This window comes from Nymphaea colorata, chromosome 5 (assembly GCF_008831285.2).
Source record: "Nymphaea colorata isolate Beijing-Zhang1983 chromosome 5, ASM883128v2, whole genome shotgun sequence".
NCBI classification, from domain to species: domain Eukaryota; kingdom Viridiplantae; phylum Streptophyta; class Magnoliopsida; order Nymphaeales; family Nymphaeaceae; genus Nymphaea; species Nymphaea colorata.
Window position 1 is genome coordinate 15,487,735 of NC_045142.1, and position 16,476 is coordinate 15,504,210.

Here is a 16,476-nt window from a genome sequence, read left to right on the forward strand (position 1 = left end):
ATGAAAACATCTTTATAAGGGAGTTACGAAAAATCCTCCAGCGGATATTGTTGGCATTGATTCCAACTATCATGAAGAAGATATCGTCGATATGGGAAAACGCCCAAATCTGTGCTGAAATATGGTGGATCGCCTCCTTATCTCTTTGTAATGGACACTAACTAGTCAGATTCCCAACTCTGGAGGATTTTAAAGAAGATTAATTTTTGCCCTTGAATGTAAAAAGAAAGGGACGAGATGCTGATGAACGTTGAGCTGAGTGAATACAGAACAGATGTCAATTACAGCACCACCGATGTTAATCTTATTCCTTCTTTTCATTGAAATAGCGGAACTTCGACAATCGGAAGATGGACGGACAACAAAGGAATTATTACAAGGGGGGAAAGGCATCTGATCCTGATAAATATTTCATAAACCTTTTAAATGCTGATATGCTTTACTTGAACAAAGCATTTCTAAGAAAAGGCGAGGGAGGAGAGGATGCAGGGCAGAGAATGGATGATCACCATCAGCACCACCGTGATGCTTACTAGTTTGACGATTAAATCAAAAGAATAAAGCGGTGTACAAGAGGAGGTTCCAGGTGTCGGGGAGGCCGGGGAGGCACCAGTGGCTGCAGTCGGAGGATCTTTGTGGGTTGGCCCTCTGCTGGGGGCTGAGGTCGCCGCTGTAGATGGAAGGGTGGCCGTCCTTCCTCAGCTGGGAGAGGGTGGTGATGTCCAGCAGGTAGGCCGGGTTGGACATGCTCTTCACCACGGCCTGGAGGACCGCCATCTGGTCCGGGTAGCTGCCAGGGTAGCTCCATCCCGGCACAGGTTCCGTCTGCCCATAGCAGTTCTTTGACACGGGGTCATTCCACTCCTTTGGCCTGTATGCATGCATTTACACGTACATTTATTAACAACTTCTTCTAGCTGGCAAAGGAACTTTAGAAAAATTAAGAGGATTCAGTCCCTTGCTACAATTAATGAGAAAGAGCAGAGAGGGGAGGGAGGGAGTGGTTATCCGTAGGACGGCATTGTGGCAGTCGTTCATCTCAGAAGTTGAGAAAAGTAAACATTAGAACAACAATATGTCCATGCCCTGCTTTCCCAGTTCCCATCCACAAGGTTCAACCATTTTCCAAACTTCCATTGTTGAATTTTGAGAAACTCTTTGCAGATTTCAGTGCTTCCGAAGTTCCTTCCATAGGAGGCTTTTCAAGATTTCACAGGCCTTTGACAATGTTTTCTTCAATGGCATCTTCATTATAAATAGATAGGAGGGAGAGAGAGAGAGAGAGTTTGAGAACAACATAAAGACAAAAAAAAAAGGCATATTTCCCAAGTTTTCAACCCTGATAAAATGTATGAAAGGAGGAGCTTTTTGAGCCAGAAGGGCCTCCATCAATGGGATTCTCTCTCTCTCTCTCTCTCTCTCTCTCTCTCTACGTTTTCATAATAGGCATAGTTATGTATATGGGGTTTGACCAGAGAATCAGAGTAGGATCATTGTGGGTCTTAAACTGTCAGAAGCCCTCCCAATGCTTACACATGCTAATGTTTGCTGATGATGGCTAGTTTTTCAATAGCGTTACTTATAAATCCCTCAAAGTTGAATATAAAGCAGGACTTCGAGGGAATAAGCTGGAGTTGGTTCTCATTCTGTTTGCGTCAACACGGTCAGAGCTTCTCACCTTGCTAACATCCTTGGCTAGCATGTTGGTGAGCTCCCAATTAGCTATCTTGAAGTTTCACAAATCAAGGCCCTTTCAAAGAGGAACATTGCAGAGATTACTCCTGAAATGAGGCTTGAAACTCTCTTCCAGGAAGACTAATCCCTTTTTGTTTATAGGAAGGTTATGCCTGTTAAAACATAATATCTCTTCAATTCCTTTCTACTGGATGGGAAGTGTTGAGGTTTTCAAAGTTCAAATGCAACTTTTTGATGGAAATATCATCATTTTCAGTAGCTGAGGCAGGTATGGACTTCTGTAGGCAATTGCTCATATCAGCTCACATAAATTCTTTTGTTTGAATATAAATATCTCCATAAATTTTTAGTTATTTATATGCTCAGAATTTAAAATTTAAACTATTAGTGCTCCTTAACGAGAAATTTCTAACTGGCCAGTGCTCACTTTTTGTATGACAAAAGTCAGGAGCTACCTCCCAACAGCTCCTTGATTGGAAAGCATCACACTATACTATAAAAATGTAGCAGGCTCACAACTGGCCATGTTCAGATCCACATGGGCATGATCAGAGTGGGCCACGTTAGACTTGGACCAAAGCGCGCCCAGCCACATAAACTAATCCCTGGTCCACTCGATCGGCAATAATAATAACTTAGACTGAGCCTGTCAGCGGACCATACAGCCAGACACACATATTCAACTATTCAATGGCAAGGTATACAAGTTGCCCGTCAAATTATCGATTTGAATAACAATTGTGCATGCTGCACTTATAAATCATCAACTAAGCTAACACATCTGAATCAGTGCACATTATTTGTATTTACTCAGTAAATCATCAACTTTATATCCAATGACACTAATATATGTAAAAATCATCAATCGAAATTAGCAGATCTTTGGAAGTTGTCCGATGGACAAAGAATAAAAATAAAAAACTATCGATAAAATTCTTTAGTCATTGAATTTTAGTCACATTGGTAATAGTCACATGGGTAATGACGGTTTATGATGTAGCAATAGTTTATTATGTTTTCAGCGACAGGCTTGAATACTTGACGCCTGGATATATATATATATATATATATATATACATGTGTGTGTGTGTGTTTAGTGGCAAATTTAAATATTTCGGCTGATTTCAATTTCTCTGTCAAATCCAAACTCATATAAAGAAATTCATAAATTTTATATTTATATATATATATATATATATATATATATATATAATTGAAATTTGCAAACAGTGTTGCTGGATAGATTTTTTTTTTTCTTTAATCTATCTTTAAAAATCCTAAAAACCAAAGTTATAGGTGATTAAAAACAGTACCAAAACCGTTACTAATACACCTATTGCGATGACTTTTAGCAAAAGATAAAAAAGATTAAATTCTACAACAATACTAAGCACTATAAAATTTTTGAAGTTATCTTTTCCATATATCGACTGTTATAAGGTTGTAGCAGCCGATAATTTGGGTTGCCCTGTTTCAAACTCCTTCTCTCTCTTATTATTTTTCTATTGATGTCACCAACACCAGCTGATAATTGCTGACGCTAACTACTGGCAACCTTTTATTTCTCCTATATTTAATACTATTTGTTGAACATGCACTATACTTAATACTATTTATTAATCATTGATTGAGGAGGGAATTGAAAATTACAAGAAGTGAGTTGTCACTTTAAAATCTCTCTGTGTCATTTACTATGGCTCCATATATAGTGTTTGGAGTTTCGGTGGCTTTTCCAGTATTATGACATTGAATTGGATAAACCTAACCACGTGAGCGATATTAGAATGCTCAAATTTATGTGCGTGGTCCAATAAAAATTGCACAATTCTAATATATAATCATTTTTTAAAAAATTATTTAAAATTATCAGTCAAAGTTTGTCAGATCATATTATTTACAAGTTTTAAATGTTATGGTTTTGGATAATTTCATTTGGCTTTTGCCCATATGTTCATCAAAATCAAGATCAGCTTCGTGTGAATTGAATAGAACGCCAAAAGGGCATTTTGGTTCTTGACTATGTGGTGTTTATGGCGAATTCGAACATATAAATACGCTATCCAAAGGTATAAAGTTAAACAAAACATGAAAAGTATGATGTATAAATCAAATTTTATGAGCCACAAAATTCAACGCTGTTCACAATCCCAGTTATGAAATTTGAGTTACAAGTTTTCCAATTTTTTGAAACTCTTCAATGGACTTTCTGAGGACGTTTACATAGTTGAGTTCACTTAAATATATACCTTTATTTCCGTTCAATCTGATTTTTTACCGAATTGAACTGCATGAATGAACTCAAAATTTCCAAAAAAAATAATGGAATTATAAAAAGAAGTAAAATTGATTTCATACGATAAATGTGAATGATTTAAATAATGGCATTTTATCAATTCGATCTACAAACTGGATTTTGCAATAGTTTATAATCTTAGACATTCTTAGCACATCTACGTAGTTGAATTTACTAGAAACAATTCCAAGTAATCAGACAAGTGAAAAGGCGCCCTAGACCCCAGATGGCATATTCTAAGAATTCCGACTCACAAACACATTTCTAAAATAATTTAACTGCTAACTGAAAATGCATATTCACAAGCTAAAAAATGAATAAATACTTGCACCTTTCGAAATTTAATTTTTAACGCAGAATTTGACCATGGATGGCTGCTTTCACTGTATAACATATAAAACTCTTAAACTGGAAAGTTTCTTTTAATAAATTTTTCACATTAAGTCATGGATGTGATTATGATATGAGAGGAAAATATGGGTACGGACACAGTAACTTTAGAAAATGAGGATACAATTATATGACAAAATAACACAAAACAATAAGAATGAAAGCAATATTTAAATAAACAAGTGGTATAATAAAAACACTACAATAAATACAAAAACGTAAAAAATTTTACTTAAATGCAAATCCCCCTCTTGTTTACAGCATAGTTGGCAAACCCAGTGGATGATCGGGATTGTTCAGCTATTGGGCCACATGGGTTAGGACCCCAGCAATACACACCAAGACTCACGCCGATTGGGTCGAGCATCGGCTGACTTGGTTGATTCTCAGCCAAGTTAGGCACAATATGAGCATTGGTGATACATAACAAAAACTGATTTCGACGGCCTTTTTTCTTGAATTGGTATGGAAGAACCAAAAAAAGGGAGGAGAAGGCTGAACCGGTTCCCCCACCCCGGTGACCCTTAGGCCCAAAACCGCAAAACCAGTCTCGTCCTTCATCTATCTATCTCTCTCTCTCTCTAACGCCTCGAAGGTGGTCCGTCAGGCCATCAGTCACCCTCAATCTATTGGGGGTTGCCGGAGAGTGTATGCCATGGTTTTCTCTTATATTTCAATGATTCATCAAGTCTATAAGCATTGATTTAGTTAAATAGATCATTTAGGAAAAAAAGCAAAGAGCTATGGAGAGCGTATGACATGTTTTTCTTTTATATTCCAATGATTCATCAAGTCTATAAGCATTGATTACTTAAATAGATCACTTAGGAAAAACAACTAAAAAGAAGCAAAGAGCTCTAAAGTAACTTGGTTGCATGCAAGGCTAGGCATCGGATTGGGTACTCGACCGGTACTCGATACCTGGTCCGACTCGGGCCCGGGCTTATTGGGTTGACCCTAGTGTGCCCAACTAAGCTAGGTTTGGTCCGATAAAATTTTTTTTTAGTATATATTTTATAATTTTTTATATATAATTATAATAGTTTATTACGATTAATTATATTTATATATTATTTTATATTTAAAATATATATTTTTAAATTTAATCAGGCCGAACCTAGTCCAGGTTCAGGTTTTAGGTCTTGGGCCGTGCGTGGGCCTGAGTTTCAAGCTGGCCGGATGCCTTGAATGGGATAGTAAGATTCTTGTCACCTAACCGGCCAGGCCAAGTCACTGAGTCAATCCCATTGACCCAATGACGTGGTTGATTGCCAACTGTTTTACTTGCTGGTTTTACAGTAGTACTTGCTGTAATTGCTCAAGCTTGATAGGACTTTTTTCTTCCTCCTTATGGCAAGAGCAGACCTTGTCACTTGGTAGCTTACAGACAAAAAGACAGTCGATCAAGCTGTTTGTCAACAAACAATGTGAATCTGTGGACGGTACCAACAACATCCTAAGTTTTGGCATTACGTGTTTGGGCTATTAGCTAGGCTTTTATATGTTCTTGACAACTAGCTTCCATCCATGGATGGAGAGAGAGCATCAGTAAATCACTAAAACATTACCCCAAGCACTATTTAAGTAGAAGCACATAAACATTGTCCAATTTTACTACGACCTTCGAAAGAGGATCACCAAGCCACAGTCAATTTCTACTCACAAGGCATTAATTGCCAAGTCAAAATTCCCTAGTTTTAGAAGAGAAAGGAAGACAAACCTTTGCATACCTATCTGCCCCAAAGTCGGCATGACCAGACAAAGTTAGGCAAGGCAATCTCACACAAGGCGACCAAAAAATGAAGTCAGCAGACAAGCGCTGATCCTCTTGTTTCTTGCGTAGAAAACTAGGTGGTGATAAAGTTATACTCGAATAAGACAGACTTCTTCCACGTTTGAAACTATAGGCTGATCAAAAGCTACGGTTCATGATCAATGATCTACAATCCAAACACTCACTTGGTAAGGTGGATCAACAATAAAAAATATAGGTAGATGCAAACTTTTGGGGGTCGTTTAGGAGAAGAAATACTTTGTTAGTGACTCATAAATTAGACCTAAAACTATTGTTTCATGAACCTACTCCAATTTATAAGATACTCGCAAAGTGTCTTTCCTGCCAAACTGCCGCTTAAAGTCATACATATAATCTCAAGTTAAAAAAGAGTCTAACCACATAACTGGCAAGAGTTATATAAAGTCTTTTGAGTTTTATGCATGGATGGTGGTGTCCTAGTTTGATGAACAATTTAAGTCATGTCCTAAAACATAGAAGAAACAACTCATAGCTAAAATTGTGAATAAAGTTACATGTGATTGAAGCCCTCTTTTGTCTATAATTACTATGAATCTAACTCAAATCGAAGCTGAAGATAAAAGGATAAGCCTTCTTTGCCACATGCAGAAGTGAAGCTCCTGTGTGACTGGCATAAACCACTAGGCAGTTCTAACCCTTAAAATCCTGCCATTGAACCTAGGTTTAACTAGTTCAAACCATCTAAACAATAAATATAAATTGGTTAATGTAAAAAAAAAAAAAACAAAGATTATATATATATGTATATATATATATATATATATATATATATATAATTATTTGTTGCCTTTGCTGAAATTTCTTGATCGGCCATGATTAGTTTGCGTGAGAGTACGGGCCCGCAAAAAAGACAGGACTGACAGGCGGGGTTCCAAGGGGCGGGGCTTGTTCGAAGTGGGTATGAGCTGGGCAATACCTCACGTGGCGGATCACGGACCAAATGGACCGCCGAGGTCTGCCGCTTGCGCCGGTCTCAGGAGCACGTGAAGCCAGGCCCGACCGACGTGTTAGTCTGCAGTAAAATCAGTATGTGCCAGGACCCACAGGAAGAGAGGACAGGCCAACCCAGTACACTGAGTTGCAGTGGATTTCAGCAGTGCTCCAGCTTGGTACACACGCCGGTCCTCAGGCTGTACTGTGAATCCGCCGCGTAGCTCAGCAAGGCCAATGAACTCGTCCTTCTATTTCCCAGGGGTACAGATGAGCTCGATTCGGCTCACAAAACCTTCTCTAGTTACTCGAACTCTATAAAACAAGCTCGAGCTCTACTCAACAATACAGCATACCATCTAGCTATCTAGCTCAATTTATTTCCATCATTTCACTTAACTCGCTTAGGTATTACTCAGTTTAAGTATCCTTTCATTATATTTTAACATTTATTATACAACACAGCAAAGCTGAGTTGAATTCTTACCACTCAAACTTAAACTCGTCTAATATTACAAACATATATTTGAACTTAAGTTCAACTTGATCTCCAGTCAAATTTTAACTAGCAAGTTTGAGATTCAAGCCCGAGCTGGCTGGACTCATTGTTATGTAGTCTTACCAGCAAAGGGTCATGCCATCTGCGGGCCCTTCGACGCCTGGGCCAATCGAGGCACGAAAACTCTAATACATTGAACTCCGAGGTCGGATCGAGCGTCGGCAGCGCTCTCTTACCCTGAAAGTGTAACTAACCTAACGGAAACACCGGTTACATGGGGCAAAAGGCCGTCGCCGGCGGCGTGCCGAAAAGCAAAGGACGGCCCCCGAAGTTCCATAGGCGAAAAGAAAGCGTGTGGGCCCCACTTCCCCACAACTGCAACAGTAGAAGGCCAAGATATGAGTGGCCACGAAGCAACGACACTCCCTTTCCTCCAAACCCGACCACAACTTCACTGCAACACAAGTTCTAAACATCTATCTAAGATTAGTTTACATTGGTGAAGATAACGGATCCAGAACTTTTCCGTCTCACAAAGTTCTGGGATATAAGCCTTGTTGTGAGCAGAGATAACGTGGGCATGTTCAAGTCATCAATGCGAATAACCACAAACGACAAGGCTCGTGATATTAACGAGACCAAATAACGAGGAAAGTAAGTTATTCGTAATTGTTATAATAACAGGGAACTTGTCAATATTATTAACTTTTGGAGTGGTTGGCACCTATTTTTTTAACTTTGGGAGAAGGGGGAGGGTGTAAACTCACGTGTAATGAGTTGGCGAGACCGACAGGAGAAAGACTCTTGCTGTTGAGCGGTCAATGTTGGCGTCGATCCAGCGAGCCCACGTTGTCATGCCCTTCTGAAATGCCACCAGCCGATCCATGTCCTCCGAATACTTTCCGCCTTCTTCCATCACGTCCCACCTGAAAAACGCATTCTCCGGCGACTTTTCCCTTTCAGAAACCAGATTCAGTGATACCAACAAAAAAAACTCTGGACTTCTCTTACTTACCCTTGAAGAGCTCCTTTATGAGTCCACCAATGTCCCGAGTTGAAGGATAGAACGTCCACACCCTTCCAGGCGTTGCCGTTCTCGGCGATGGAGTCCAACTTCAGCACTCTTTTCCCGTCCACGATGTCTATGTCCACCAGATACGGTGCCCTGTAGAAAGATATGGAAAGCCCATAATCCTACACCACCACATTCATCAAAAGAAAACCTTTTATGTTATTTGCTCGGCCTTCTCGATCCCCAACTCTAAGGGAAGGAAATCAAAAGGAGAAGAAACAAAAAGAGCAGAGATGTAATTAGAAGAAGGGCAGATGCTTACAAGGAACTGAAAAGTGGACAAGGGGTCTCGTCTGCTCATCTGAACTCTGGCTTTAGGGGCAGCGGAGTAAAGCATGCAGATCAGCGACTGCCATTGGTTGAGACCAAGAGAATCCCCCACGAACATCATCGACTTGCCCTTCATTTTCGATAGGAAAAGCTGACCGTCAAACCTTCCCCACCAAACCAACAAGGAGAAAAAGACTTATTAAGCACAGCCGAGGGTCTTCACTAGCTGGTGAGGCACAGTAGCTTTTTTTACCTTGGTAGGTCGCAGTTGGAGGGCTGCCATCTATACTTGAGGTACTGAGAATCCGGCCTTCCGAACAACTGACAATTGAACTCGGGGTCGATGTATGGACAATCTGAAGATGGATATAAAGGATAGTCTCTGTCGACCACCCAGCTCCCGACGAAGATGTCGCACGCCGATGCGTTGCGGGGCAGCGGCGAGCGGGGAGTACGAGCCGACGCCTTCTTGTGATGTTTCGCCAGCAGCAATGCCGGTTGCACTCCCGGGGAAAACCAGAGGAATGCCAGGAGAACGGACGGCCAGAGCCGCCGGAAGGACATGATGATGAGAAAGCGAGAGAGAGAGTGAGAGAGATGGGTGGAGAGAGAAATGGGAGGCTCGCTTCTTACAAGCAGCATGAAGTGGAGCATTTAAGCGGTGGGCGGCGTAGTGCGGACGGCCACCGTGGCGGCGAGTGAACACGTGAAGGGCCCACGTCCGCAGTCATTGTTTGGCTCTACAACACTACTGTCCTCCTTTACCGATGGAGGTTATGCATTGCGTTTTCATTTAGAATCTAATTTTTTTCTTTTCTCTGACAATGAAAAAAAAAAAAAATGGCTCGTTGTACATGTAGAATGTCAACCGATCCGATCCGATATATTTTAAGTATATCTATTCTTTCAAATATTCATGTACTCGGATTAAAATTCGGATTTCAAATATAAGCGAAGAAAAGGCAAATTTTAATATGAATTTGAAATCCGATTTCACAATCTAAAACCGGTTAAATTTAAAAATGTAAAATTAAATCTGACTCAATCAATCCGAATCGGTATCCAATCCAATATTTATATATAACTCAAACTAAATCGAAATTCAATTGGTTGTTATTTCTTAAATTCAAATTTGATCTGATTTTTAATCGAATAGTATTTTTTTTATATATCAAATTTCAGACCGGTCCCATCTAATATCCGATTTAAATCAAATGTTTTGACATCCCCATGTACCTTATGTTATTGGAGAAAGGCTATGGTTAACCGTGGTAGGGGTCGAGTATTTAAGTCTGCCATCGATGCATTTCCTACTGTCCCAGGCTGCGTGAGTGTTCCAGCTGCAAACGGCCCCACGGTGGGACGATCGTCTATCAAAAGTCACTCAGCATTTCCTTGGATGGTCCTTTGGACAACTCAGCCTTTACAGGTACCCTTTGATGGGCGACTTTTCTTTCGCGAACCTTTGATTTATATTAGTTCAGCCAACCGGGCGTCTTACTATGTATTGTCCTTTCGTCCCTCTAATGCCTTTTTGTTTGCTTGCCTCCACGTCAACATAAAATTCATTTATTGGACACAGAAGAACAAAGTAGGAAGAACATGGCAGTATTTTTTCTATTGATAACATGGTCAACAATTTCTTTGTGAGATTTTGCCTGGTCTAGCTTTTGATCTATTTCCTCCCTCTTTAAGGAGCTTCCGGCAGCCTTGAATTTTGATTCTAAAAAAGTAAAATTCTAGAAGGTTCTAGTTTTCCTTTGTATATGATAGTCTGGAATTTTCATTCTAGATTTGAAAGTGATATGTTTGATAAAGCAGAAATTAAAAATCTATAATTCGTGAATTAGACCTGCCTGACTTATGCCCTAAATAGATATGAAAAAGGTCTAAAATTTTAGAACCATAATTCTATAATTCCATCATTTTGATTATAGAATAAACATATAATTCTGGAACCAATTTTTTTTGTTTTGTTTGATAACACAGTTTTCATTTCATCAAAAATGAAAATTTTAATTCCAGAATTCTGATTCCGGCCTCAATCAGACACCCCTTAACTTTTGGTAGGGTTTAATTTTGTTATTATAAAAGGAACACTTCCATTGATTTTTCTGCAGGCTGGTCGCAAGCTGTGGACACAAGAAGAATCACTCAAGTGCCAAATGAAAAGCAGCAAGCACAAAAGCAGGTGAAGATTAAACTGTTGACAGAGTCGAAAGAGTTCATCGTTCATACATTAGTTTCGAAATCTCTAAATCTCCATCCCTTCAATTTTTGTACATTGTGGGTGTTTTCCTTAATATGTTAATATGTTATATACCTATTATACTATTGATATAATATATGAATATATATATTATATGTATATACATAATGCTACACATGTATACAAATTATAGTCAATGTTATATATATATATATATATATATATATATATATATAGAGAGAGAGAGAGAGAGAGAGATTGCCTTTTGTATCCAGTCAGGATCTACTGGTTGAACATTGAGCTTGGCTCAAAGCGTGTCAAACATGGTGGAAAGATGGCCGAGTTGTTCTTGAAGAAAATTTTGCAGCCTTTTGTGGAAATCTATGACATGAACATCTTCCTTATTTCCCAACATTAGAAGTGTCAGCCACAGATTTTCTATTCTCCGTATCAACCCTAGTTTTGACACCATTGCAACGTTCTCCAACCTATAAATTCCGCTTGCCTTTAACTGGCATTACTCTGCCTTGAACTTTTGGTATTTATATTAATAAACAAGGGCAGAGTCATGGTAGGGCCCTGGCCCCACCTTAATTTTTTTTCTAAATTTATATGTAAATTTTAAAGAATTTTATTTGTTCTATATAAAAATTTTAAAAAATGATAGCTCAGCTCTAGTCAATATTTAGAAACTTTAATTCAGCGTGCCTCATGAAAAATTCCTAGCTTCGCCCCTATTAATAAAATGGTGGGAGACCTATCCTCCAGTTTGATTTGGAATTAAGTCTAGCCGTCTTTCCCAATCTCCTGTAGGGAGGTGCAATACTGTGCATTCTTGCATGGTTATGGATAGATGCAAACGGTGTGGATATGCATGAACTATGGTTAGATTATATGAAATGTTTGCCTGAACTATAATCATAATTAAAATGTACTATGGGTAAAAAGATACATAAAATCATAAAAACAGTAGCATATGAACATTAACATGCGTTGATGTACGTAACATGGGGTTGCTTCAATGACACTTGACGGCCATGAAGGGCCGCCGCCCACATTGCACAATCCTTTCTCTTTCTTATGTGAACTTGAAAGATTACATGCTTTGTCTGAAATCTGTAGGAAATTAACTATTGTCCTAAATGAAAGGGCTTTGGTTTTAAGCTAAAACACTATGAAACGAACTTAGAGTGGGCCCTAAATTGGATTCCTAATCCTAGCCCCATGTAGCAGTGGCGAAGCGACATCGAGAAAAGCAACTTTATTTACATATAAAAACTTCGTTAATTTTCATAATTTTTACATGTGAGTGTCCCTTAACATTTGAAATTTAAAGATAAAAGTGCCCTTTAGCAAGAAATTTTTGGCTCTGCTACTGTCATATAGGGACCGAACCAATGTGAAAGCATAAAAAAGCATCACCTAGATTATGAGTCATAATCCACACAGTCTTCTGCTAAAATAAGGGTTTCTGCAGGAATCAGAAGAAAATGTAATATAGTAGAAAACTAAGTTTCCTAAAATTACTAATTTGATGTTTGTTTGTACCACCAGAAAGTGTTGAATGTAGCATGTGCTGCTTCACATGCATATAACAGTGCATCATAAACCCCCACTGTAGCACTATTAGAAATTCTAAGGCATGGTAACGTGAATTCTATATGCATCCAAAGTTGATATTTTCTTGGTGGTGGCTTGAAGTTCACATTCAGTAAATGTTGCTTTCCCATTTCTGGAGAGGTTCCAAACAATCTTGTCAGATCATTTCATTTAGGAGCATACTGCTTCAATGTTTCTCTTATGGACATGTCTCCTGTGGTCAACCGTTTATTATTTTGGAAGTTACTTTTTCCAAGAATGATGAATGAACTATAGTGCCTTACACCTTTTTTCGTCCAAGTATTGACTGCTTAGCAGGAACAACTGTATAACCAGACAAGGAGATGAAAATGGCAACATTACTGTGAGTGTGGGTCCTTCCATTGACTAGCGCTGGGGATGTACAAGAGCCTAGCTGAGCCAGCTCAAACTCGGCTTGAGTGCCAAAGGGATCAGTTTCGAGCACAGTTGGAGTTACCTAGCTTGAGCTTGCTTGACTTGACTTAGAACAGCTCAAACTTGTCTCGGTTATGCTCGAGCCAGTGGCAGAGACACATATACGCTGGTGTGGGCAACTGGGTTTTCTTTTATTTTTACATTAAGGTTTTCAAATATTTACTCTGTTATATATGAGTCGAGAAAATTCTTCTGGCTCCACCACTACTGGCTTGAGCTGAGATCTGCAAGCTGTCATTAAAAAAAAAATTTCTTCACCACAAGAGGAAACACCCAAGTTTTATAGTCATGACATGATACTTGCCAGCCATGAGGAACTCCCACCTTTTTATATATTTTCTTTCTAGAAGTTTACAAGTATAAACGAGTTGACCCTGCTTAGCTCGAACTCAACTCATTTATTTAAGCGAGTATGTTACTTGATTCGAATTCGACTCATTTAATACACAAGTTGAGTGTGAGTCGAGTTTAGCGGCAGAGTTTGAGTTGAGCTCGAGTTGGCTGGATTGGTTCAAGATCCCTAATTGAAGTGTCCTAGATTTGCATATGCCGGACACAAATGGCATTTCCTTTTGGCGCTTGTTGGCAATTATGTATGTGGCCCCTCGTACCGTAAAGCGTTTTTCCTTTTTAAAAGTCACGAGCAAGGGATGATTGACATGGTTGCGTATTTGCTTTTACAGATTGAACACTACCTTTTGAGGGGCTGAAGTTGTATCAAGGAAGGCTCATCGGGAATTTAAATTGCTTGAATACTAATACACTGCCCACAATAATGTGGTGCATTATAGCCATGACATTCTTGACGATTAGTTCCACTTTGAGGTCTCTCCCATTGTCCCGCTTTAAAAATTTCCTGTACTTCATAATGCGTTGGTTTGTTTAGGCAGGTAATGGCGATAGAAATGCCCAAATCGCTTTATCACTTCACAACAAATGTCTGTGACATCATGAGTTGTGTTTTCACTACAAGACATCTTCATACCGCTTTTCACTAATTGTGATCAGCCTTAAATTACACAATGGGATCTACCAATTCTTCTCTCTCTCTCTCTCTATATATATATATATATATGTGTGTGTGTGTGTGTGTGTAGAAATCAGACGATTTAGGGACAGAAACTAGACTGTTGAAATGTTATATTCAAAGTTTTTTTGCATAACCTTTACCAATATGATTTTAAGAATACATTGATGCACAACATATATTAAGTTGATATTTTTTTGGACTTTAATAGTGTTTTTGTAATAAGGAAAAATAAATGGCTCCCACAGCATCAACATTTTGATAATAGAATCCACATTCTTAGTAAAAACAACTTGAATCGAAACATGTTTTATATCAAAGTAGTTTCTATGAACCTATTAAGATGTTTATATCTTATTAAAACAAATTTTTAGTAAAAAAATAAAGTGACTGCTTTTTGTCCCTCAACGGTATGGTTTCTACCAATTTCTGATATACGTATATATAAGAAAAGAAAGAAGAAGTAAGCCGTCTTGAATGCTATAATGGAGGGGGAGGCAACAACTTGTTTGTCCCTTCTCATCTATTGCACACTCTCTCTCATCTCTTATGTGCCTCATGGTAGGTCCGGCCCCGTGAGTTGCCTTCAAAGGGGTGGAGGTAGGTAAGAATTTTTCATTGTAGGCACCGACCGATAGTTTCAAAACTTTAACAAGGGGTGAAAAATAAATTTTCAAATTATTTATATAGGTTAAACTAAAAGTTTTAAAGTTTACAAGTAATATTTTTATTGTCTAAAAATCTGAAGGGCTACCGACACCCCTTGCCTTCGCCCCTCCCTGCCTCTTTTATATCATAGTTTTGCATAAGTTGTATAATGACAAACTTAAAAATAGTACTACTTACCCAAGCATGTGCAGGGACGGTAGTGGGTTATATCAAGCGGTGGAGCTGGAATTTTTAGCGTAACGGCCATTATTTTAAAAGTTCTCACGTTTTAAGGGGCACCAATATATAAATAATCGATAGTTGAGAAAACATTTATAGAAAGAACGGAAATTTGGTGAACTTATGTGGGCAACTGCCCACCCAAGCTCCCACATAGCTCCGCTTATCAATTCGGGTGTAGTCGGATTCAATTGGTCAAGCTGATATTCAAATTTCTGAATCCATGCCAGACGACTTCTATTAGAGTCTCGGATTCCCCCACCAAAACCCTGCAAGCCCAAGCCTGATCAGGATTTGAACCCATTTCTCTTTACTAGGTGAACTCCGTCTAAATTTAGGGGCTGTTAATCAGATTCTACCTGCTCCTTCCCCTCCCATGACATTTCACATAAAGGGAAGTTTATCATTTTTTTGGGTGAATGGCCATATGTACTTTTAGAGAAAGAGAAACAAAAAAATGAAGCAGAATATATATATATATATATATATATATTTCTACGCCATGTGAACTTGACAAGTTTGTCGCCATTGTTGACTACGAAGGATGAATTAATAGTAAGACAAAGGTGAAGCTCTCAATAATTAGTATGAAAACGATTTGAAAGTAAAAACCCAAGATTTTCTTTCCTTTTTCCCCCGTTGAGGCTGGTGGTTGTACATTATTTGATGATTATCGTACGCCTAGGCAGTGGAGTCTCAGATTATACCTTATTGCTACGTTGCCACATACAACCATCCGGCCTCGGTCATTGGCAAAAACTACGCTTAACCGTCAGCAAATGGAATGCCGTGACTTCCTCCCCATCAAAAAGAACTTCCTCAGCACAAGCAATGCCCATGAATTCCTTGCCGTCAAGAAAATCTTTGTTCATGATTGTCGAAATGAGCAGGTGCCATTGCCAACAGTTGAATCCGTTGGGATGAAAATTTTATGTTTTCCGACTGGTGAAACCGTTGGCATTCCATTTGGCTTCCAACCCGGCAGCTGCCAAACCGCCGGGAGTGTGGTAAAGAATTTTCTTGACGGCAAGAACTAGACCCATTGATTTTTTGTTCAAAAACCATTTTAAATATAATATAAACACTTTAATATATTTATAAAAACTATTTTGATATAAAACATGCTTTGTTTAAAGTTGTTTTAATGAAAAATGTTGATTTTTTTTTTTTTGGTGTCATGGGGGCAGCTCATTTTTTCTTATATAAGAACACCATTAAAGTACAATAAATAATCAACTTAGTATATGTTTTGCATCAATCCATTCTTAAGTTCACATCAATAAGGTTGGATTGCAAAAATTAAAAAAAAAAACACTTTAAAAATAAAAAATC

General features: G+C 38.6%; 1 protein-coding gene across 1 annotated transcript; it reads right to left on the bottom strand.

Annotated features, from left to right (window-relative positions):
* Nucleotides 1-281: 281 nt before the first annotated feature.
* LOC116255011 (protein PMR5) lies at nucleotides 282-9,600 on the bottom strand. Its single transcript, XM_031630702.2, has 5 exons — nucleotides 9,219-9,600; nucleotides 8,958-9,129; nucleotides 8,639-8,817; nucleotides 8,391-8,549; nucleotides 282-871 (listed from the first exon to the last, which is right to left on the bottom strand). The coding sequence occupies exons 1-5, from the start codon at nucleotides 9,527-9,529 to the stop codon at nucleotides 550-552; spliced, it is 1,143 nt and encodes a 380-aa protein (XP_031486562.1). The 5' UTR covers nucleotides 9,530-9,600; the 3' UTR covers nucleotides 282-549.
* Nucleotides 9,601-16,476: the final 6,876 nt, after the last annotated feature.

Excerpts from the sequence above, each read along its gene's own strand:
- LOC116255011 (XM_031630702.2), bottom strand. The coding sequence starts at position 9,529 with ATGTCCTTCCGGCGGCTCTGGCCGTCCGTTCTCCTGGCATTCCTCTGG. Across the intron at positions 9,130-9,218 it reads TCCAACTGCGACCTACCAAG|GTTTGACGGTCAGCTTTTCC; the intron begins GTAAAAAAAGCT and ends TTGGTGGGGAAG. Across the intron at positions 872-8,390 it reads GTCTCGCCAACTCATTACAC|GCCAAAGGAGTGGAATGACC; the intron begins GTGAGTTTACAC and ends GCATGCATACAG.